The sequence below is a fragment of the Oryctolagus cuniculus genome, chromosome 2 (genome assembly GCF_964237555.1).
Source record: "Oryctolagus cuniculus chromosome 2, mOryCun1.1, whole genome shotgun sequence".
Lineage (NCBI taxonomy): Eukaryota > Metazoa > Chordata > Mammalia > Lagomorpha > Leporidae > Oryctolagus > Oryctolagus cuniculus.
This window is the reverse complement of record NC_091433.1, coordinates 192249690-192271739: the sequence shown is the minus strand read 5'-3', so window position 1 is coordinate 192271739 and position 22050 is coordinate 192249690. Positions and strand designations below refer to the sequence as shown.

Sequence of the window (22050 nt, the reverse complement as noted above, 5' to 3'; positions counted from 1 at the left end):
AGCAGCACCTCGGTGCGTGTCTGGCTTCACCGTGACTCGTGAGGCAACTCGCGGGAGATGGTGGCCTGGTGGGCGCGGTGGCCTGGTGGGCGCGGTGCCCCCACTTCCTCTTTGACAGGGAAGGGCGCTGGCCCACCGCCCCTCGCCGGCTGCAGCGTGAGCGCTTGGGAAGCTGAGCCGTGAGACACGAAGGCTGGCTCGGCGCCACCGTTCCCCCACGGCCATCTGTGGGGCAGTGGGGAGCCTACGCCCCAGCTCGCGGACCGCAGTGTCCAGCAGCCGGCGCCTGGGCCGCCTCCGTGGAGCTTCCTCGAACAAGGACTGCGGCAGTGTTTGGCGAACCTGAAGGCTCAGCAGATAGGAGTCCAGATTACATTTATCTGGCGCGCCTGAGCCTTGGGCGGGGACACTGCCCCGAGAGGAGGTGTGGGGGGCACTGGGAAGGGTGAGCGCTGCCCTGAGCCCTCGGCCCCCAGGGACTCCTGACCAGGGGTCCAGCAAGAGCAAACGGGAAGCAGCGCGGGCCTTGACGGGCGGTGCTGGCGTCTCAGGGAGCTTGGGGCTTGTAAGTTCCAGAGCCTCGCACGTGGTGTCGGGACTGGGCCAGCAGGTAGAGGCAGACCCCAGAGAGAGCGGCCTAAGCCCTAAGCAGCTGCACGAGCCACGCTCTGGTGACACTGGAGTGACCGCAGCAGGGACCGCGGGGCACTGCCGTCCACCTGCCCTCTGAGTGTCCGCGTCCTGGGGCTGGCGTTGTGGCGCGGCCGGTGACCTGCCTCCCATGGGAGTGTGGGTTCGAGTCCCAGTTGCTCCACTTCTGATCCAGCTCCCTGCTAACACACCTGGGAAAGCTGCAGAAGAATGTCCAAGTGTGTGGGTCCCTGCACCCACATGGGAGACCTGGATAGAGTTCCAGGCTTTGGCTTTGGCCATCTGGGGAGTGAAGCAGTGGATGGAAGATCTCCCTCTCCCCCTCCCCTTTCCCCTCCCCCTCCCCCTCCCTCTCCAACTGTGCCTTTTCAAATAACTAAATAAATCTTGAAATCTGCCATCCTGGGACCAGACATGGGTTTAAAGCAATGCCTGTGTGACTTCTGAGCTTTCATGTAAATCCTCTTGGGGCGCTTGGCGTGCCGCCGGCCCCGGGGCTGTGCGGGGCGGGCTGCGGCGGCTGTCCTGACGGCGCCCCGTCTCCCGGCAGGTCTTCATCTCCGTGAACTGCCTGAGCACCGACTTCTCCTCCCAGAAGGGCGTGAAGGGGCTGCCGCTCAACATCCAGATCGACACCTACAGCTACAGCAGCCGCAGCAACAAGCCGGTGCACCGCGCCTGCTGCCAGATAAAGGTCTTCTGTGACAAGGTCAGCGGGGCGCGGGCTCTCGGGGCGGGGCTGTGTGCCGATGCTGGCCCCCCCGCGGCGCAGAGAGTCTGCAGGGGTCCGGTCTCGGTGCTGCAGGGGAGGGAAACGCATCTTCACTGAGAACGCGGGGCCGCGTGGTGAAGCCGCGGCGGTGCCACTGGGAGGCGGCTGCGAGGGCCGCGTGGGCTCCGCACCTTCTCTTCCCCGGGGCGGGGAAGCGGCCGGGATGAGAGGACACGCGGTGTCCTTGAGGACGGGGAGTGGACCCACAGTGAGGAAGACCGACGTGGGCACTGCCCCTCTTCATCCTGGGGAGGCCACTGGAAGGGGCTGGGTGACGGGAGCGTCTTTACTGTCCGGGCTTTGGGGTACAGGAGCGCGGTGGTGACCGGGGAGGGCGGCTGAGATGCCAGCTGCGTGTGTGCTGAGCACGTCCCAGGCCGCTGGTAGCGTGCCGCAAACTCAGCCGCTCAGGGCAGCCCCGATTCTCGGTCCTCCCGGCCGCAGGTCGGCAGCCTGATGCCGGCCTCCCTGGGTGGGACAGGGACGGTCCGTGTCCTCTCCTCGTCCCCTCGAGAGGCCCCACCTGCTTGGCCTGGCTCCGTCTGCCATCTTCAGTCCACGTGGCCGTCAGGGCTCAGACCCCGTGTCCTCGCATCCTCCCTGACCTGCTCTGGGGACCTGCGGCCACCTCAGGCTCCGGTCAGCACCTGCCCCGCCCCCCATGGAGCCCCACCCTCTGCGGGTGCAGGTGCTCCCTCGTGCTGACGTGGCACGCGCCGTCACCGCGGCGGGCAGGGGATAAAGCCGAGGGGCCACAGCTGCGCCGGTTCAGCTGAGAGCACCACTTTCGTGTCTGACGTTCACGGGCCGCAGGGGCGGTTTGCGAGCGGAGCGTTCAGTTGTCGGCGCCAGGCAGTGGTTTGTCCCGGTGGCCCTGTCCACAAGTGCCTGGAGGGGGCCCCGTGAGCCCGGAGCTGCCCGTGGTTTCCTGTGGGGCGGAGCCACTTCCTCCAGGGCACTGCTAGGACAGGGCATGGCGCAGCCAGCAGCCACACGAGCCACAGGCCGGGGGTTCTGTTCTTATTTTGAATCACTTTGTGTTATTTGCGTCAGCAGAAATAAACCCTTCCTGGGTTTCCGAGGTCTTTCCTGGGCCCCGCAGCTGTGGCTGGATCCCGGCCCCCGATCACGCGCCATCCTCCAGGTGGTGGCGTCTCCCAGGGCGTGCGTGGGAGCAGGCGGGAGCTGGGCTTCTCCACACCTCGGGGCGAGAATCATAAATGCAGGTTGAGAAGGAGCCCGAGACACGTTCAGAGTTAGAGGTGCGGCCTTGCGAGGGCTCCTCCTGTGAACCGGGGCGCCCGAGAGGTCGTGTGCCTTGTCCGAAGTGCAGGCCCGACCCCCGGTCTCTGCGGCGGGAGAGCGAAAGCCTGCCCGTTGGTGTTGTGTGCAGAGAATGTGGTGTGGAAGGCGTGCGCTCCCGAGCTCCGTGCTGCCCGCGCCTCTGTGCGTTGGCTCACGCGCGTCGCCCGGGTGTGTGGAGCGTGCCCAGTGCAGGCCCGTGTCGTTGCCGGCTCTGCCTTGCTCGGCGGAGACGGGCGGTGGGAATAGGGCAGCACGCAGCGGCGCTCTGGGGAGCCGGGCACCAGATGTTCCCGGCGAGCGTGGTGAAGCCCTGCCACACACTCACGATGACGTCCCCGGCCCGCTGGAGCCTGTGATCTGGAGACCATGATGACGTCCCCGGCCCGCTGGAGCCTGTGATCTGGAGACGCGCGAGATGAAACAGCCCTGGACCCGCCTTCTGCCCTCGCGGCACTCGGAGGGGTGACGTGTGCTAATAGCAGGGTACTTAGGGCAATCACACGCTGGTTCCCAGCCCCAGCTTCTAATCTCGGGCCATTACGGGGCGGTGCAGATCCTCTGTGAGGAGATGCGTGTGTCATTAATTTTCAAAGCCCTTGGCCTTGCAAGCACGGGAAGCCCTGCGCGACCTCGCGCCCACGCCCGGGTCTGGCTGTGGCTTTCCCGTCACCCCTGAGAGCTGCCGGTGCTGCTGCCAGCCTAGGTTTGCCCTGCACCCCCCTTCCCTGGAAAACCCACCCACCCCTGGATTCTCAGATTCGCCTCTTCCTCTGCTGCGTTTACTACGCTCCTGTGCTGTGCATCTGGTCTACACTGGCAGTGGGGAACTGGAAATAGCACATCTTCCCACGTCCTCCCAAGAACGCGTCTCGGCATCTTAAGAGCTGCATGGACTTGATCCTGCACGGGAGGCAGCCCAATGCTCTGTCAGAGAAAACGCCGGTGGAAATTGCGCCCCCTGGTGGCCAGGGCCTGTCCTTGGCACCTCTGCATAGAGGACGCCTGGCGGGACAGCCAGTGTCGGAGCCCCGGGTGTGCAACGTTTCTCGTGGGCTCGCGAGGGCCTGAACATCTCGCTCCCTGCCTGTCTGGGGTGCCGCCACCGTGCCGGCTGGCGCTGTCTGGGATGGGCTGCCTGCGGCCACCCTCAGCCCTGCCCCTCCGCACAGCCCGGCCTGGGCCACGTGCTCCGTGCGGCTGGTTTGACCAGGGTGGTCACGCCGGGCCTCCTCATCGTGTTGTGCGTGGAGTTCCTGGAGCTGGACCCACCGAGCACCTGCAGGCTCCTGGTTTCCATGCTGTCTGGAGCTTGGCCAGCTGCGGTGTCTGCACCAGTATCTCCCCCTCCCCTCTGGGAGACCCCAGGAGCGCCTATGTGAGGTGCGTGGGGTCGCGCCCGCCCCGCGGAACCCTCCCCTCCGTCGCTGCGGTCGGGTGCTGATGCGCACGGTGTCTCCGTAGCCGCCACCCGTGTTTGCCGCACAGCTGTGGCTCCATCCCCGGAGGCTCACCGTGATCTCTCTCGCCCGGTCCTTCCCACCAGCGTAGCTTTTTGAATGTAGTTGCAATAACTTTGTAAAATGACTTTTCGTGTATTTTCATTTTATTTGAAAGGCAGAGACAGAGCCCTTCTAACCAACTTCCCAGATGCCCTAACAGCCAGGGCTGGGCCAGGCCGAAGCCTGGGGCCCAGAACTCCGTCCAGGTCTCCCGCATGCGAGGCCGGGGCCCAGGCACTTGAGTCGTCTCCCGCTGCCTCCCTCAGTGCGCAGGAGCTGGAAGCTGGAATTGGAGGTGGAGCCAGAACTCTGCCCCAGGCAGGCATCCCCAGGCGGGGCGCGGGGTTCTAAACAGCATTTTAACACCGCACCAGGTGCCCGTCTCTATATTATTATTATTATTATTATTATTTTTTGCTGTTGCTGTTTAATGATTTATCTACTCAGATGAAAGGCAGAGCAATAGAGAGATTCACTGTTTCACTCCCTAAATGGCCACAACAACCAGGTCTGGGCCCGGCTGAAGCCAGGACCCATCTGGGTCTCCCACATGTGTGCCAGGGGCCCGAGCGCCTGGGTCCTCCTCCACGGCCTTTCCAGGTGGGTCAGCAGGGGAGCAGCCAGGGCTGGTGTCCCGAGTGGCAGCTTAACCCTCTGCCTCTCTACTCCGGCTGTAAAATGTAGCCCTTGTTGACTCACTAGCCAAGACGAGTGGGGTGAATTTTCATTGCACATCTCTGCTGTCGGGGAATCTGTAAGAGAAGTGACCGCTGTGCGACTGGACACCTTGGTGAGGACACGCGTGCCGTGCACTTACTGCAGTGGGCGGACGAGCTGATGCAGTGTGTGACTGTCGCCGCGCGCCATCTCTGGCAGGTGGGGTGGGCTCCGTCGCGTGGCACTGCAGCAAGTCCCCCATGCGGGCTCCCGTGTCGTGGGACTCGGAGCACGCGTGTTCTCTGCTCAGTGACACTGCAGGTGCCTTGTCGCTTCTTGGCTTCGGTGAGCTGCAGTTGGTGGTGTCTGTCACTCCGCTGATGCCAGCTCCTTGGGCAGAACCCCGCTCTCGGAGACGAGGTGGCCCGGGGGAGCGAGTGCGCGTGGGGGTGGGTCCCCTGGTGATCCTGCCTCATTGTCTTTTCCTGCTGGACCAAGCGAGGCACGCGCGTCCTTGCAGGCCGCGAGCTGCACGGGCAGGTGTGCCCGGCTTTCGTCCGGCACCGGAGGGCCTCCGCTCTGTGGGTTTGTCCGTACACGTGGTCGTTCCCTGCGATCCAGTCCGTTCCGCGTCCCCGAGGGCTCCGGGGAGGCCCGCGAGGTAGCAGGTGCAGGGTCCGTTCCCCACGGCCGTCGGGGTGGGGTGCGAGTCCATCTCTCGGAGGCTGGCTCCGCTGAGTGCCCTCCTCTTCTCGCCCCGCAGGGAGCCGAGCGGAAAATCAGGGACGAAGAGCGGAAGCAGAGCAAGAGGAAAGGCAAGTGTCCCGGCCCCGGCCAGGGCAGCGCCTGTGAGTGGACCGTTCCGTCCTCGAGGGTGGCGGCCGGGCGCGGTGCGGGCCTGGCTACGGCGGGGGGGGGGAGGCTTCCCTCAGCCAGGCAACCGCAGACGGGGGGGGGGGGGGGCTGGGTCCCGGCTCTGCCGCCAGCAGCCCCGGCAGTGCGGGGGCTGCTCCGGGCTCCTTGTGGCGGGCGTCGGTCCCAGAGGAGCTGTGGAAATGAGACTTGTGTGGGTTTACGGGCTAGAGGGGTGCCCTGGGGAATGTAGGGTGTCCTCGTTCTTGACTGTCCCAGCTGGCAGGCTCTAGGGCGCTCGGACGGGTCCCCGGGGAGGCTTCCTGCGTTTTCTGAGGTGCTCCCCATCCTGTCCACAAGTCCCGTGTGAGAAGGTCACCAGGACAGAGGCCCGTCTGCGGTGTGGGGGCGGGGCCTGGGGCGTGTTCTCCTGCAGTCCCGCGGCGTTGGTCAGGAGTCGGCCCGTGTCCCTCAGGGCCAGGCTGACGGCGGACAGGCTGTGCTTCTATCCAACAGCTGGAGAACTGGACGGGCGGCGTCTGGTGTGGGAGTCAGGCCACTCGGACTCGGGGCGCACACACCAGGGGCTCAGTGTGAGCCCCGGCTCCTCTGCTCCCAGTGCAGCTTGTGCAGTGCGTACCCCGGGAGGCAGCAGGCGACGGTCAAGTCCTCGGGTCCCTGCCACCCACGTGGGAGACCTGGCTGGAGCTCCAGGCTCCTGGCTTCGGCCTGCCCAGCCCCAGCTGTTGCAGGCATTTGGGGTGGGGGTGGGGGTGGGGGGCAGTGGGTCAGCAGATGGAAGATCTCTCTCTGTGTCTCCATCTCTCCACTTTTCAAAAATAAAAATAAGTAAAAATTCGACAAAATTAAGTTTTAGACAATGGTGTTCACGAACTCTAGCTGAATGTTGAGTTTCTTGATCAATTCTAAAGTCAAAGGTACATTGCTGTTAGAATGGAGACACCGGGGGGGGCGGGGGGGGAGGGATTACTTCCAAGTTGTGCTCATACGTGCAGCTGTTCCGATGAAAAAAGCCAAAGGCTTTGCCTCCCGTGTGTTCAGGGACGCCTGACGCCTTTCCCTCCCGGGGCCCCGTGCGTGTGCACACAGCATGTTCCCTCGCAGGCCCTGTGATTCCCTTCCTTAGTGCCCCGGCCTGTAGCTTGGGGGCCCTGTGCTGTAAGCGTCGCGGGCAGGAGCCCACACTGCGCCGGCGCCCGTCCCTCTGTTCTGTGTGTCTGACCGGGCGTCTGTCGGTCGTTTGCAGTCTCGGACGTGAAGGCGCCGCTGCTGCCCTCCCACAAGCGGACCGACAGCACGGTGTTCAAGCCCTTCCTGGACCTCGACACGCAGCCCGTGCTCTTCATCCCCGACGTGCACTTCGCCAGCCTGCAGCGGGGCGCTCACGTGGGTACCCGGCCCCGGCACGGCCCCTGCCCAGAGGAACTCTGGCCTGGTTCACCGTTCACGGAGGCCCAGCGCCCGTGACCTCTGACCAGCTGGAATACTCGGTTCATTCACTGAGCTCTGTGTAAGACGTGGACGTGGAGGTGCAGTACAGGCCTGTGGGCTCAGTCCTGTATTCGCCGTCCACTCACTCCTGCGTCGCTCACTGAGAAGATTCTAGAGTAGTGATGTCATTCGCAGTGTGCGTCTCCAATGTCAGCAACTTAAGGCGGCCGTGGCAGCACAAAGGACAGGGGAAGGCCGGCTCCTAGTCCGAGCTCCTGGCCCGTCCCTGGCACAGCCCTGTCACGCGGCCCATGCCAAGTCCTGACGGTCGCGGCAGCCTGCTCGCTGGCAAAGGCCTCCTGCCGGGGGCTGCAGGCCGTGGGCAGTGGTCGGTTTCTGCCGAGAAACTTCCCGGTGAGGGAAGTGAGGGACGGGCGCGGCCTGGCCCGGAGCTGGGCCCGGGCTGTGCCCGCCAGCCTCTGTGTGAGAGCAGTCCACGGTGCCTGTCAGAGCTGGCTTAGCAAGGCGGCCAGGGGTCTCGTCCCCGGTCTGCCACGTCGGAAGCTGCTCCCGCGTTGTGCCGAGTGGGGCTTTGTGGTCTGAGACGTTCTGAGCGCATGTTTGAAACGCACCCTGTCTTTTGGTCTTAGGTCCTACCCATGACCTCGGAGGAGCTGGAGGGCGAAGGGTAAGATTTGTGTTTCGTTTTGCTTTGTTCAAGTCAGTCTGTTTGGGATGATTCCGACTCCAAGAATTGCAGCACGGCGCACAGCACTCGCTTCTGCCGATGGTGACCCGTCGTCCCAGGTGCCCTGCAGACGAGGCCGCTCGCCACGTCACCACGGGTACTCCCCCGTGCGTTAGTGCCACACTGTCCTCTTGAACCACCTTCATTCTGGAACATTCTCCAGCTCCCCTGGCTCTCCTGGCACCAGCTGTTTCGCAGAGTATCCCTTAGCTTGCGTTCGGCTGCTGCATCTGATGACGTTTCCCCCTGCTCACACGTGCCGACGGAAGCCCAGTTCACGCCAGCCCTGACTGTGGGGTTTGCTTGCTTTCTTGGTTAAGGTGGTCTCTGCCGGGCTTCTCAGCTGTTTTTCTTTCTCCTCTTTCGGTTTAGTGTTTGGGGGAGGAACTTCTGCTTCGTAAAATGTCCTGCCTCATCAAGCTCTCCACTTGTCATTTTTCTTTTTTTTAATTTATTTGAAAGGTAGAGCTATAGACCATGAGAAAGACAGAGCAAAAGGTCTTCCTTCCATTGATTCACTCCCCAAATGGCTGCTACGGCCGGCGCTGCGCCGATCCAAAGCCAGGAACCAGGTGCTCCCTCCTGGTCTCCCATGCGGGTGCAGGGGCCCAAGCGCTTGGGCCATCCTCCACTGCCTTCCCAGGCCACAGCAGAGAGCTGGACTGGAAGAGGAGCAGCCGGGACTAGAACCTGGCGCCCACATGGGATGCTGGCGCCGCAGGCGGAGGATTAACCAACTGAGCCACGGCGCAGGCCCCTCCACTTGTTAACGTCTGTGTGCAGGTGTGGACTCAGTTTCCTGGTTGACTCCGTGAGCTGCAGTCCATTCCTGCCATTGATGTTGACACTGATTGTCCCGGCGGCCTCGGCCAGTGGGCGCGCGCTGGCCGGCTCTGGCTCCGCTCACCTGTCCCCGTGCTCGGGCGCTGCCGGTGCTCAGGCCCCAGGGTTTGCCCTCCTGCAGCCCCGGCAGCAGCTTCTCCGAGAAGCCCCCGCTGCCCTTGGTGCAGAATCGCCTTTAGGACTGGGGCCTGGGGCCCTGGGCAGGCCCGGCTGTTGGGTGCTGCTGCTGTGCCCCTGTGCGGGGAACCCCCTCTGTGAGTCCCCGGAACAGCCCCCTCCCCCAGCCTATTCAAACCCCAGTGTGGTTTGGCCTTCCCAAGGGCTTTAGAAGTTTATTCATTTTAATTTACTTGAAAGGCAGTAAATCCACCCACTGGTCTGCTTCTCAAATCCCCACAGCAGCTGGGGCCAGGCCAGGCCAAAGCCAGGAGCCTGGAGCTCCGTTCTGCTCTCCTGTGTGGGTGGCCGGGGCTCGAGTGAGCGCTCGCTGCGGCTCCCAGGACGTCCGCTGCATCGGAAGTGGAGCTGTGCCACGGGGCCCCTCCCCCTCAGCTTTTCAGGAAGAGGAAGGAGGAGCCTCGGTGACAGGTGGTGACCCTGCCCCGAGTCCTCTCGCAGCCTCGCTGATCCACTCCCCAGACCAGCGCCGGCGTGCAGTGCTGGCTGTGCCCTTGCCTGTCCTTCATGTTGTCAGATGCCGGTCCCGTGAGAGCCTTCATGGCACTGGTGCCCTGCGGGGAACTGAGATGGTGGGAGGCCTGGTCGCTGCTCCAGAAGCGAGCCTTCTGCTCTCATCCTTCCGTTCTTTAACCACTGTCTGGCTCACGGCGCCGCCCCTCTGCCCAGGGCCCCGCCTTGCCTGCCTTTGGCTGCGCCATGCCCTCCTGTGGCTCCTTTGCCCAGATTCTCTGCATTCTCCCCGGGCGTTGCCACTGACAGCGTGGACTGCGAAGCCCTCCGAAGCTGCCAGGGTCCCCTCCCTGCTCGTCCTGCAGGCAAAGGATCCCACCCCCCACCCCACCCCCGGCCTGGACCACACCCTCTGTGTGGGTGCAGGCACCCAAGCGCGGCCCCGGGCCTGCCCAGAGCCTCCACGGCCCCCACTGCAGGCGGTGTCTCTCTGAGGGCTGCTGGTGGGCCGGATAAGAAGTGAACACTATGTAAAATACAAAATGCAACCTAACGCGGCCTAGCTTGCTTGAAGACGGAGTATAATTGTGTATTATGTGTTTTTATCCAGTCTGTCTCTGTCATTTGATAATGATTTACATATAGTGATTTCACTAATTTAATAAATGTATTATTAAAATCTAAACAAAATGTGGAACTCCGTGACTGCCCCTACAGCTGGCTTTGCTCAGCAGTCGGCTTAGGCTAATATCGCCCTTGGTGTGTTTGGGTCGCCCGCAGCTCCGCCCTGAAGAGGGGGCCGTTTGGCGTGGAAGATGACTTCGTCGTCCCGCCTCCTGGCAAACTGGTGCGGGTGGAAGAACCCAAGAGAGGTGAGCTGGCGGCCGTGGCGTGGTGGGCATTCGAAGTGAGAAGCGCACCCGGGGTTTGCACAGCAGCGCTGCCCAAGTGCGTGTGTCCGCTCCCGCTAGACGGCTCGCACCCGTGCCTTGGTGGGAAGGCGTGCTTTGATTGTGGCCCGCACCCGTGATGTGTGTCCACTGTAGGCTGTGTGAACTAACGGCAGCCTTTCTCTCCTTCTTCCTTCCTCCGCCGCCTCGCTGCCGGCTGGCTCCAGTGCTGCTCTACGTCCGAAAGGAGTCTGAAGAAGTCTTCGACGCCCTCATGCTCAAGACCCCATCTCTGAAGGGCCTGATGGAGGCTGTGAGTGGACGCGCGCCGTCATCGCTTCTGAAAGATGGGTGCCGGGGCCAGCGCTGCGGCGCCGCATCCCACCTGAGCAGTGGCTCGAGTCCTGGGCTGCTCCACTTCCAGTCCAGCTCCCTGCTCACGCACCTGGGAAATTGCTCGGGCCCCTGCCACCCACATGGGAGACCAGAATGGAGTTCCTGGCTCCTGACTTTGGCCTGGCCCCTCCCTGGCTGTTGGAGCCACTGGGGAGTGAACCAGAAGGTGGAAGACCTAGGTCTCCCACTCTGTCTGTCACTGCCTTGGCAATAAGTGACTCCTTTTTAAAAACACGGATGCCAGCTGAGAAGCCCACTGAGACAAACTGAGACGATCCAAGTGCCTCGGGAGAGCCGAGCGGGACACCCCAGGCTCCGGGCTGCTCTGCCTGCAGCCCAGCCACAGATTTGTGTGTGTGTCTGTCTTCTCCGCCAGAGAACCTACCCCGCCGCTCCTGGCGCTTGGGTCGGTAGGTGGGAGTCACCCAGGCAGGAATGTTCTGTTGTCTTGAAGAAGGGAGATTACCATGTAGCAAAGTGTTTAGGAGCTAATGAAAGCTTATTTTTAGGATTTATTTACTTACTTATTTGAAAGGCAGAGTAACAGGGAGAGACAGAGAGGGATGTGTTCATCCATTGGTTCACTCCCCAAATGCCCGCCATGCCTGGGGCTGGGCCAAGCCAAAGTCAAGATCCCAGAGCTCTAGAGGTCTCCCGCGGGGGGGTAGGGGCCCAAGCGTTTGGGCCATCATCCGATGCCTTCCAGGCACATTAGCAGGAGCTGGGTCTGAAGCGGAATGGCCGCACCCAGGGCGCGTGCGAGCAGTGAGGCAGGATAAAGCAGGTTAGGGGCAGGGTTTGGGGAGCAGCGGTGCCGTCTCCTGGAGTCCACGGCCTCACTCGGGTGTCCCTCTCGCCTCCACCTCCGCCAGCACCACCTTCCGCACTGGCACTTCCTGCTGCCTGCAGTTCCTCCTTGGTTTCTCTGTGCTCATTATTTATTTATTTATTTATTTATTTATTTTTATTTATTTTTTAAAGATTTATTTATTTAAAGATGTATTTATTTGAAAGGCAGAGTTACAGAGAGGCAGAGGCAGAGAGAGAAAGAGGTCTTCCATCCACTGGTTCACTCCCCAGATGGCTGCAACAGCCAGAGCTGGGCTGATCTGAAGCCAGGAGCCAGGAGCTTCCTCTGGGTCTCCCATGCAGGTGCAGGGGACCAAGGACTTGGGCCATCTTCTACTGCTGTCCCAGGCCACAACAGGGTCGGAAGTGGACAAGCTGGGACTCAAACTGGCGCCCATATGGGATGCCAGCACTGCAGGCGGCGGCCTTACCTGCTATGCCACAGCGCCGGCCCCTGCCCCCTCATTATTTCGTGAGAACCGTGGAAGCCCTTGATAGGGAGAGGAGAGCGTGGGAAAGACGGGAAACCTCTGGACCGAGAACCATTCGCAGCTCACACGGAATGCCCGAGGGTGCTCACACCTCTGAGCTGGGGTCGTATGAACAAATCTGGTGTCACCACGCAGTGGTACAGGAAAGAAGTGGACTCGCGTGACTGGGGAGAGCACTGAGCTTGGGTTTGCCCTGAAAGGCACCCGGTGTGCAGCCTCCACACGAGGGGGCTCAGCCAGCTGCTTGTCCACAATATTTGAAAGCAGCAGTTTGCAGCCGTGCACACGCACTTATGTTGTGCTGGGGTTGTGAGTAACCTGGAGGTGGTTTGAGTGTGCAAGTTACGTGCAAGCAGCACCCCATTTTATGTGGGGGACGTGAGCATCCTCGGGTTTCGACATCCCTGGGGGTCCCGGAACCAGTCCCCAGAGGACAACGAGGCACAGCTGTTTCCTGTTAGGCTGACAGCAAGCGGAAGGCCGGGCTGCGAGGCCTGTTCCTCCACGTGCCTTGGCCGGGCGCACCCCAGTTGAGAGGGATCTGGACAGCAGTCCCAGACCACGCATGTGATGAGGGCCGCATTCGCCGCGTGTCCTCGGAGCAGTTCATCTTTCCTTGTAGAAGGCACCTCTGTGCCCCGGAAGGAAGACATCTGAAGTGCACGTGGCAGTGATAACGCTGGCGGGCAGGCCCCCATCGCGCGTTGCAGAGGGGGCTGGGGGCTGCTGAGCACCGCGGCGGCAGCTGTGCCGAGCCTTCGCGATTGTGCCGGATTCTTCCCTGTTTTCTGGAGAGGCTCTGGGTAGAGCCAGCAGGGTCAGAGTTCTCAGTCTGTGATTCGGGACTTTGCTGTGTCTTCCGGGCTACAAGATATGTATTTTTAATTTAAAAGAATTTTTTAATTGTATTTATTTGGAGAGTAGACATTTGGCACAGTGGTTAAGACACTGCTTGGGATTCCTGCATCCCATATTGGAGTGCCTAGGTTCAAGTCCTGGCTCCACTTCCTACCCTGGCTTCCTGCTAATGTGCCCCTGGGAGGCAGGAAGCCCAAGTTGCTTGGGAGACCGAGAGCCCAGGGGTTTCCAGCTCCTGGCTTCCGCTGCAGCCCAGCTCTGGTTGTTACGAGCATGTGGTTGTTAGTAGCATTCCAACTAGCAATTGGTAGAAGAGCTCGCCCTCTCTCTCTCCTCACCCACTCAGTCTTGCTCTGTATTTCAAATGAAATGAAACAGAGAGGATCCAGCCCTGTAGCATAGCAAGTAAAGTTGCTGCCTGCAGTACCAGCATCCCATATGGGTGCTGGTTCGAGTCCCAGCTGCTCCACTTCTGATCCAGCACTAAAAGACAGCCCAAGACCTTGGGCTCCTGTGCCCACGTGGGAGACCTGGAAGAAGCTCCTAGCTGCTGGCTTTGGATTGGCTCAGCTCCGGCTGTTGTGGCCATCTGGGGAGTGAACCAGAGGGTGGAAGATCTCTCTCTATGCCTCTGCCTCTCTGTAACTCTGCCTTTCAAATAAATAAATAAATCTTTTAAAAATAAATTAATTAAATGAAACAGAGAAGTTCCCACCCACTGACTTGCTCTCCCCAGATGCCTGCTATGACCAGGGGCTCATTCAGGCCGGAGTTAGAAGCTCAGATCTCAGTCTGGGTCTGCCATGTGAGCAGCAGGGACCCAGTCCCTGAGCCATTACTGCTGCCTCCTACGCTTGGGTCAACGGCATGCTGGAGTCGTAAGCATAGCCGGGAATCAGACGCAGGTCCTCTGGTGTGTGCCGCAGGTGTCCCGGCTGTCGTCTGAACTGCTGGGCCAGGGTATTAAATGTATCTTCCTGTGATTCTGTGTCTAAAGTGCTAGCGCTGGCCTGTGGCAGACACATGGATCTCATGACAGTTCTGTGACAGATGAGGTGAGGGAAGACTCAGGGCCGGAAAGGGCTCCAGCAGATGGACTCCATTGCACGGGTTTCCCTCCCAAGCGAGGGTTGTATCCATTTGATCAGAATGCCCGAGGCCCCATGAACGCGTTGTCACACATGTATCACACCCGCGGCTCACATACGTCATGAGGCGTGTGACCCCTGGGTGCTGTGACTGTGGACTTGAGCTGATGGCACTGCGCAGCGTCCGCTCGCCAGGGGTGACCTGCCCAGCACTGGCGCTGGCGTGGATAATGGGGAGGTGCACGGAGCTCTGCGCTTTCTGCTCACTGATTCTGCAAACGAAAGCTGCTCTGTAAAAGTCTGCTCATTTTTTTAAAGAAAGCAGTGGCCCTGACATAGACTCACCATGTCCCAGCCCGGGGTTTTTTCCCGTCGTTGGGTATTCGCAGCTGGACGCGTGCTCCCCTCGCCTCCTGCTCGGCACAGGCTGGGTCTCTGCTTCTCTCTGGGTGCGATTCCGCAGGAGCACAGCACTGGGCGCCCACCTGCTGCTTGCGATTTAGGCTGTGAAAACAGCTTTTTGTAATTATTTCTCTTTGTTCTTTCAGATCTCGGACAAATACGATGTTCCTCATGACAAGATCGGGAAAATATTCAAGAAGTGCAAGAAGGGGTGAGCAGTGACCGGCCCCTCGGTGCCTGTGGTGGGGACGGTGCCGTGTGTGGCGCAGGTGCAGAGCGCTCTTCAGTACCCGCCCAGGAACAGCAGCGCCACAGTGGGCTGTGTCTCAGTGAATTACGGTCGGAAGATGCGGGTGGGGTTTTCCCTCAAGTGAACACGTGTTTGCCTTCCCATGCGTGACGGGGACTGTGGCTCCAGATTCCAGGGTGCATGGCCAGACCTGGGGCCAGGCATGACACGGGCCCCATGTGGTCTCAGATGGGAATCACCACATGCTGTCTGTGGGTGGGGCAGCCAGGCTCAGGACGCTGAGACTTGACCAGGGTCCCCAAGTTTCTTCCCTCCTCCCTCCCTCCCTCCCTCCCTCGCTTCATCTCCCCCCCTCCCCTCCCCTCCTTCCCTTCTTTAGAATTACAGAAAGAGTAGGAGAGACAGAGAGAGAGCTTCCATCCGCTGGTTCACTCCCCAAATGGCCACAACGGCCGGGGCTGGGCCAGGCTGAAGCCAGGAGCCAAGAGTTTCTTCAAGGTCTCCCAGGAGGGTGCAGTGCCTGCTTTCCCAGGCACATCAACAGGGAGCTGGATCGGAAGTGGAGCAGCCAGGACTCAAAACCAGCACCCATATGGGATGCCAGCACCACAAGCAGTGGCGTTACCCGCTGCGCCGCAGCACCAGCCCCCTGGAGTTTCCTGGTGGTGGACGGGTGGACCCTGGTGCGGAATCGGCCCCAAGCGGCTCCGAAGCCTGCGTTTTTCTCCTTTACTGCCCTGTCCCCTGTAGGTCGTGTTCTCAGGTGACAAAGCGTTGCTGCTTTGTCTGGAGATAATATTTTAGAGCAGTTTTACATAGTGCCTGTGCTGTGTGGCTATTTGGGTAGAGGGGGCATGGCCTGAGAGTTTGGGGCTGAATTCTTTTTTTTTTTTTTTAAGATTTATTTTATTTATTTGAAAGAGTTACAGAGAGAGAGGTAGAGACAGAGAGGTCTTCCATCTGCTGGTTCACTCCCCAGATGGCCACAATGGCCGGATCTGCGCTGATCCGGAACCAGGAGCCTCCTCCAGGTCTCCCATGCGGGTGCAGGGCCCAAGGACTTGGGCCATCCTCCACTGCTTTCCCAGGCCACAGCAGAGAGCTGGATCGAAGAGGAGCAGCCGGGACTAGAACCGGTGCCCACATGGGATGCCGGCACTTCAGGCCAGAGCTTTAACCCACTGCGCCACAGCGCCGGGCCCAGGGGCTGAATTCTGAACCTGGAATGGGATTTTCTAGATGGGTGCAGTGCAAGGGTGGAGCTGAGTAGTCTTTCGTGTAGACCAGGCGTGAGGAACCTTTCTTCTGCCCAGAGCCATCCAAAATCGTCAACTTAAAAATTAGCCTGCTGCAGATCCATGGCATCTCAGTTCTGCCTGCAGCTGCCCGGGCAGGGCCAGACGGCTGATAGCACTGGCGTGTGCGGCCCATGGCCCGACGTCTCCCATCCCCGGTTTAAACTTCAGGGGCCCTCGGGGAAGCCGGGTCTCCGGAAGCCGGGCCGCAGGCCCCCGGATCCATTTGATCATTGAGCTTCCGGACAGAGCAGGTGCCGCTCACGCAGGGGCCGGGCGGCAGCACGCGGCCCTCGAGGCCTGCGTCGTCGTCCTCAGTCGGGTCGGGGGTCCGCCGGGGCTGACCGCGCCCCTCTGCCCCCAGGATCCTGGTGAACATGGACGACAACATCGTGAAGCACTACTCCAACGAGGACACCTTCCAGCTGCAGATCGAGGAAGCCGCGGGCTCCTACAAGCTGACCCTGACGGAGATCTGAGGGCCGGGCCGCGGATCCCCCTCTGGCGCGTGGCGGCCTCGGGGAAGGGACCCGCCGAGCCGCAGGCGGAGCTGCGCGTGCGTGGAGACGGCGTCGGCGTCTTCCACGTGACGAATCCACGTGCCGTTACGTTTGAATTTTCTCATTTACCTAGGATTGAAAGTATGAAAACTTTTTCCAAGATTCCACAGACACTCTGGGAACCTTGAGCATATCTGCTACACTGCTTATCAAAATGCCGGGACGTCCACCATGTCGCTCCAGCGTCGGGGCGGGGGCGGGGCCTGGCGGGGGCGGGGCGAGCTCGCTCCTGAGGTGACCGCGTGCCCGCCCTGAGGTGGCCGCATTCCCACCCTGACGTGGCCGCGTGCCCTCTGACGTGGCCTCGTGCCCGCCCCGAGGTGACCGCGTGCCCGCGCTGATGTGTCCACGTGCCCTCCCTGAGGTGTCCACGTGCCCGCCCTGACGTGTCCGCGTGCCCGCCCTGAGGTGTCCACGTGCCCGCGCTGATGTGGCCGCGTGCCCGCCCTGACGTGTCTGCGTGCCCTCCCTGAGGTAACCGCGTGCCCGCCCTGACATGGCCGCGTTCCCACCCTGACGTGCCCGCCCTGACGTGGCCGCGTGCCCGCCCTGAGGTGACCACGTGCCCGCCCTGAGGTGTCCACGTGCCCGCCCTGACGTGGCCGCGTGCCCGCGGGCGGCGCACTCCCGAGGCCCGGCCGGCGACTTGGTGGACCTGACCGCCCCTCGGAAGAACGTGGGCGGGCCGCGCTAGGAAGTCGGTTCGGGGAAAGCCACCTTGTATATAAGTGCAATATGTGTGTGCAGGTCCGTGTAAATGTGTACATACGTGTCTATATGAATAGATAATATATAAACGTGGCGCCTGCGCACTGAGGCCGAGGTGGGGTCCCTCGCGCCCACCCCGCGGGGAGCCCAGAGGACAGAGGCCGTGGGCTGTGCACCTGCCGGGCGCCCACGGGGCCGCTGCATCTGGGAAGCCGCCTCGGGTTCACCAGAAGGTGTCCTGTGGCGGGAACATTCTGTACACATGTCTAAATATACAGAATAGCGAAAAACGTGATTTTATACCAAGTCACAGGTAGCGCTGGGTCCCGGGGGCTAGCTTAGGTCGCTGGTGTGAGGAGCCTGGTAGTTGGGTTCTTAGGTTAAGATACTCTAATGAAGTATGGGAGCTGGATCGCTGGCTTTCTAAGATGAGATTTCGTGGGACACGGGTCATATAACAATATTTTATATTGTTTTGTGAAATTGATTTTGTCTTGTCATTTTTGATTGTATCATTGAATGTGTACTTTAAGCTAAAGGGATTAAATTTTATATGTCCATTTCGTAACATGTTATTTTTTGTTACTCACTTTTATTTTATCCTTCCAATACTCGATCAAACAAAATTTGAGATTTTAAAATATTAGGGCAAAAAATATATACTAGGGCCCAGAACCCTCTCCCAGCTAGCACTCTGTTGTTTCTGACGGCGCCTGCTGGGTACCTCCTTTGTGTTTGGTTTTCCTGATGCGATCCACGCCATGGTAGCATGAGAGAGGCCTGAAGGAAGTTTTCGATTCTTTTGAAAGACAGAGAGATATCTTCACATGCTGGTTCACTCCCCAGATGGCTGCAAGGTCCGGGTCTGGCCGGTCGAAACGTAGCTCTGGCCTCTGCCCCTAAGGCGGCTTTGCCCTGACAGCTCTCTCTCCCCTCCCTGTGCCCCGGCGCTCGCTGCGGCGCACAGGTCCTCAGCCCCTAGGAGCGGGTAGCTTGTGCCTAAGGGTGCAGTGGCTGCGGTGCCTTGCCATCCCAGTCACTTGCAGAGCAGCAGGGCGATTTTTCAGAAACGACAGACTCAGGAGCCGGCCGGGATGGTCCTGTGCAGTGGTCCCTTAGAAGCCCCTCGGAGACGGAGAGGGGCTCCGAGGAGGCAGCTTCAAGGACACCACAGGCCTGGCTGGGGAGGCGCCCAGAGTCCTGCGTGTGGAAGAGGCACATGGGGCCGCCCCGCGGTGCGCCTGGAGCCTGGGTGCCCGCGTCCCTCCTTCCCTGTGCTCCGGGTGCCCTTAAAGGCAGCCGTCTGTCCCTGTCCCCATCCAGCACGCCCCGTATTTGTATCTGCGGTCCATTGCGCAGCCTGGCGGGGAGCCCCTGCCTCCTCCTGATGCACCCCCGCCCCCCGCATGGCCTCTCTTCTGTCTTCGATATGCCTGGTCCTGAACCCCCACAACCATCACCCTTGCAAATCTTTGAGCCAGATTTTGTCTCTCACGCTGTCATGAACGTAACCACAGGCCTTTAGACTGGGTGTTAGAGCCCCTGAGGAGGGAAGGCCCTCCTGGGGCTGTGCAGGAATCCTTCTTGCATGCGGTTTCGTGTACGGACAGCCCTCGGACATGGCCGCTGCCTTAGGTCTCATCACGTGACGGGGCCAAGTCCGTGCCATGACAGACAGTGCTGCAGAGCATGCTGGGATGCCTGCCCTTGCACACGTGTGACAGCGAGATGAACTCTCAGGGGACGAGCGCTCAGCCGGAGCACATAGCCAGCTCAGATTTTGTAGGTGCTGCCAGGGTGCCGTCTAAACCAAAGTGGTTTCTGTTCCTGCCGGTGTGAGGGAGAGACTGCGTTCCCGGCATCTCACTGTTGATTTGGCCTCGATTTGAGCGACGCCGCGCATCCCTGCATGCCCAGGGCCATGGGACTCCGCTTTCTGTGGCCTGTGCGTTTCCACCCGTGGACTCCTCGTCTGTGTGTTGGTGGACTTTGTTTCTTCTGCATGGCCCCCGGCTTCTTGCCCTGGCCTGCTGGTTACTGAGCTCTGTAGTGGGCCCGTGACAGTCCTGTCTCTCCTCACAGGGGTCACATGGGGTGGTGGGGTCGCCCACCGCGCAGCTGAGGCTCAGGGAGCTCCTGAGGAGCAGAGGGCCAGGGCGGGACAGCCTCCCGTCCGGCCTGAAAATGCTCCCGCGTGCCTGCCGAGCTGCTTGCCATTGGCTTAGCTCCTCGACAACTTCTGAGTCCCTTTGGCTTGTGTGGCGGGTGCATCACTGGAAGACTGCAGAAGTCAGAGTGGTCACGCCGGTAAACCATGCAGGCAGGGCCTGGCGAGCGCGCTGGACGGAGGCAGGGCTGCCCTCCCTGCACCTGGGCTCACCAAATCCTGGAACCTGTCCTCCTCCCCTGGGGCGTCCAGCCACAGCCTCACTCCCCACGCAGCCTGGAAGGAATTGCCAACAGCTCCAAAGGCCATGCCTCCTGGTTCAAGTCCAGAAGGAAGGGAAGAAGGCACGTGCAGAGCAGGATCCCGGTGGAAGGCCCGGTGACCCCTGGTGAGGCCCCTCCCCTCGGCCAGGCCGCTTCCCCCACAGATCAGGGCTTTGCAGGGGTGGGGCAGAGGAGGGGAGTGATGGCCGCGACGGGGACACGCGCTTCTGGATCTCCTGCCTCTGGGCGTTGCTGTCCTGTCCCCAGGGGCCAGACCGCAGTCTGCTCCTTGATTCCAGCCGCTCCAACACTGACAGCTCCTGGCTCTCCACCCAGAGCTTCCCTTCGGCTCCAGACCAGCCGCCAGCTGGACATTCTCTCCCCGGGCAGCCTGCGGGCCCTGGACCTCCCTCTACACGAGACTCTTCCTCCCGCCTCCTGCTCCTATGTTCCCCAGGTTAAATGGCTTCCAGGCTGGCCCTGGGATCCAGCGTTGGCCTGTGCCCCTTACCCACCTCTAGAGTCCCGTACCCAGCGTGCTGCGTGGCGCCGAGGGCACCAGCAAAGTGCTGTCACTTCCACACCCGCACTCGCCCGGGAACCAGTGTCACCAGCTTTCCCTTCCCCGTCCACATCGTCACTCAGGAAATCCTGTTGTCCCCATCTTCAGAGAATGCCCAAAATTCAGCCGCTTCTCACCACCCTCATCTTGGCCTAGACCCTTGCAGTGACCTAACTGGACTCCTCGTGTGCAGCCCCACGTTTTATCCCCGATCTCGCAGCCACATGGTCCTGCTAAAACGTGGCTCAGGACCCTGCTCCAAACCCTGCCTGACTCCTGTGCGGCCCAGAGGAACAGGCAGAGTCCATCCGATGGGAGCAGCTCTCATCCGGAGACCCCGGTGGATGCCTGGAGCTGCAGGCAGCAGGAACCCTCACGAAACTGCCTGTGCCCATACACACCTGGCCATGACCAAACCTCACCAGAAATCAGGTAGAGACTGGTAACAGTGAGTAACAATAGAACAAGACAACATTGCACTGTAGGACAAGTTACGTGGTGTGATCTCTATGTTCTAGAAACACATCCCGGCTTCTCCTCCGCCCATCCCAGGGCCAGCGTCACGGCTGTAAGACAAGGGTTATGTGGACATTAGCACCACGGTACCCAGAGCCTGATGGGACAGCCGAGACGCTGCCCAGTGAGCCGTGGGTGGGCAGAGAGCACACGTAGAATGACCACGCTGAACCTGGGGGTGAGTGGCATCCGCGCAGGACAGGGTGGGCTGCTGTGAGGTTTCATCAAGCTATCAGAATGGTTCACAATGTACACCTTGGGAAGTGTTTAAGTCTAGAATTTTCTATGTACTATTCTCAGACCCCAATCGACAGAGAATAACTAAAAGTAGGGTGGGAGGCTGGCGCCGTGGCTCAATAGGCTAATCTTCTGCCCTGCGGCGCCGGCACACCGGGTTCTAGTCCCGGTCAGGGAGCCGGATTCTGTCTCGGTTGCCCCTCTTCCAGGCCAGCTCTCTGCTGTGGCCAGGGAGTGCAGTGGAGGATGGCCCAAGTGCTTGGGCCCTGCACCCCATGGGAGACCAGGAGAAGCACCTGGCTCCTGGCTTCGGATCAGCGCGATGCACCAGCCACAGCATGCTGGCCGTGGCAGCCATTGGAGGGTGAACCAACAGCAAAAGGAAGACCTTTCTCTCTGTCTCTCTCTCTCACTGTCCACCCTGCCTGTCAAAAAAAAAAAAAAAAAAAAAAAAAAAAAAAAGTAGGGTGGGAAGTACAGTAGCAGATAAGGAGGGCCTGCTGCTCCCAGGACCTGTGCCCTCTACCCTCTGACCCTCCTCCGGCCATTCTGGCTTCTTGTGTTCTTGGAGCGTGGCGGAAACTGTTTCATCACACCGGCAGCCGAGGACGCTGCCTAACCAGGTGTGCGGTCACCCGACCTCCCTGGCCGCCAAGCTTCACCTCTGCCAACAGTCACGCTGGAGGTGATCGCCTGATTGTAGCCACAGTCCCGGCATTTGTCCGGCCTGGCGGGTGTCCGTGGCATTGGCAACAAGATGAATCAGGCAGTCACCCTGCTCTTCCCGGCGAACGCTTCTCCCTCCATGCCGGTGACCCAAGGGCCATGCTGCAGTCGGCTCTCACCCGCAAGGCCAAGCACACACCTGTGCTGTGCTGGCCTGCCCCCTGCCCTGGGTAAGGGGACATCACGTCAGCCCACCCCATGGGAACATGACCTCTGGGGCCAGAGGGTCAGAAAAAAAAACCACAAAAATTCAGGGAAAATGTCTGAGGGCCGAGACCTGGGGCGGGAAACAGATCCCTTCCGGGTGAAGGGCAAGTGCTGCTGGCCCCTCCCCCATCCCCACTGCACACCCCCGCCCCATACCACTGACCTCCTCAACCTGC

At 60.8% G+C, this 22050-nt stretch overlaps 1 protein-coding gene across 3 annotated transcripts in view; it reads left to right on the top strand.

Moving 5' to 3' along the window:
• GRHL1 (grainyhead like transcription factor 1) overlaps nt 1–16736 on the top strand; it is a 44179-nt gene extending 27443 nt beyond the window's left edge. The window contains exons 9-16 of one of the 3 annotated variants that reach the window (XM_051833272.2): nt 1202–1360; nt 5648–5732; nt 7004–7143; nt 7839–7876; nt 10190–10281; nt 10527–10612; nt 14530–14594; nt 16293–16736. In XM_051833272.2, the coding sequence (XP_051689232.1) occupies nt 1202–1360; nt 5648–5732; nt 7004–7143; nt 7839–7876; nt 10190–10281; nt 10527–10612; nt 14530–14594; nt 16293–16407 (780 nt within the window). In that variant the 3' untranslated portion in view covers nt 16408–16736. The remainder of the gene's footprint in view (nt 1–1201; nt 1361–5647; nt 5733–7003; nt 7144–7838; nt 7877–10189; nt 10282–10526; nt 10613–14529; nt 14595–16292) is intronic. The other 2 variants (XM_051833269.2, XM_051833271.2) reach the window with 2 other exon arrangements.
• Nucleotides 16737–22050: the final 5314 nt, after the last annotated feature.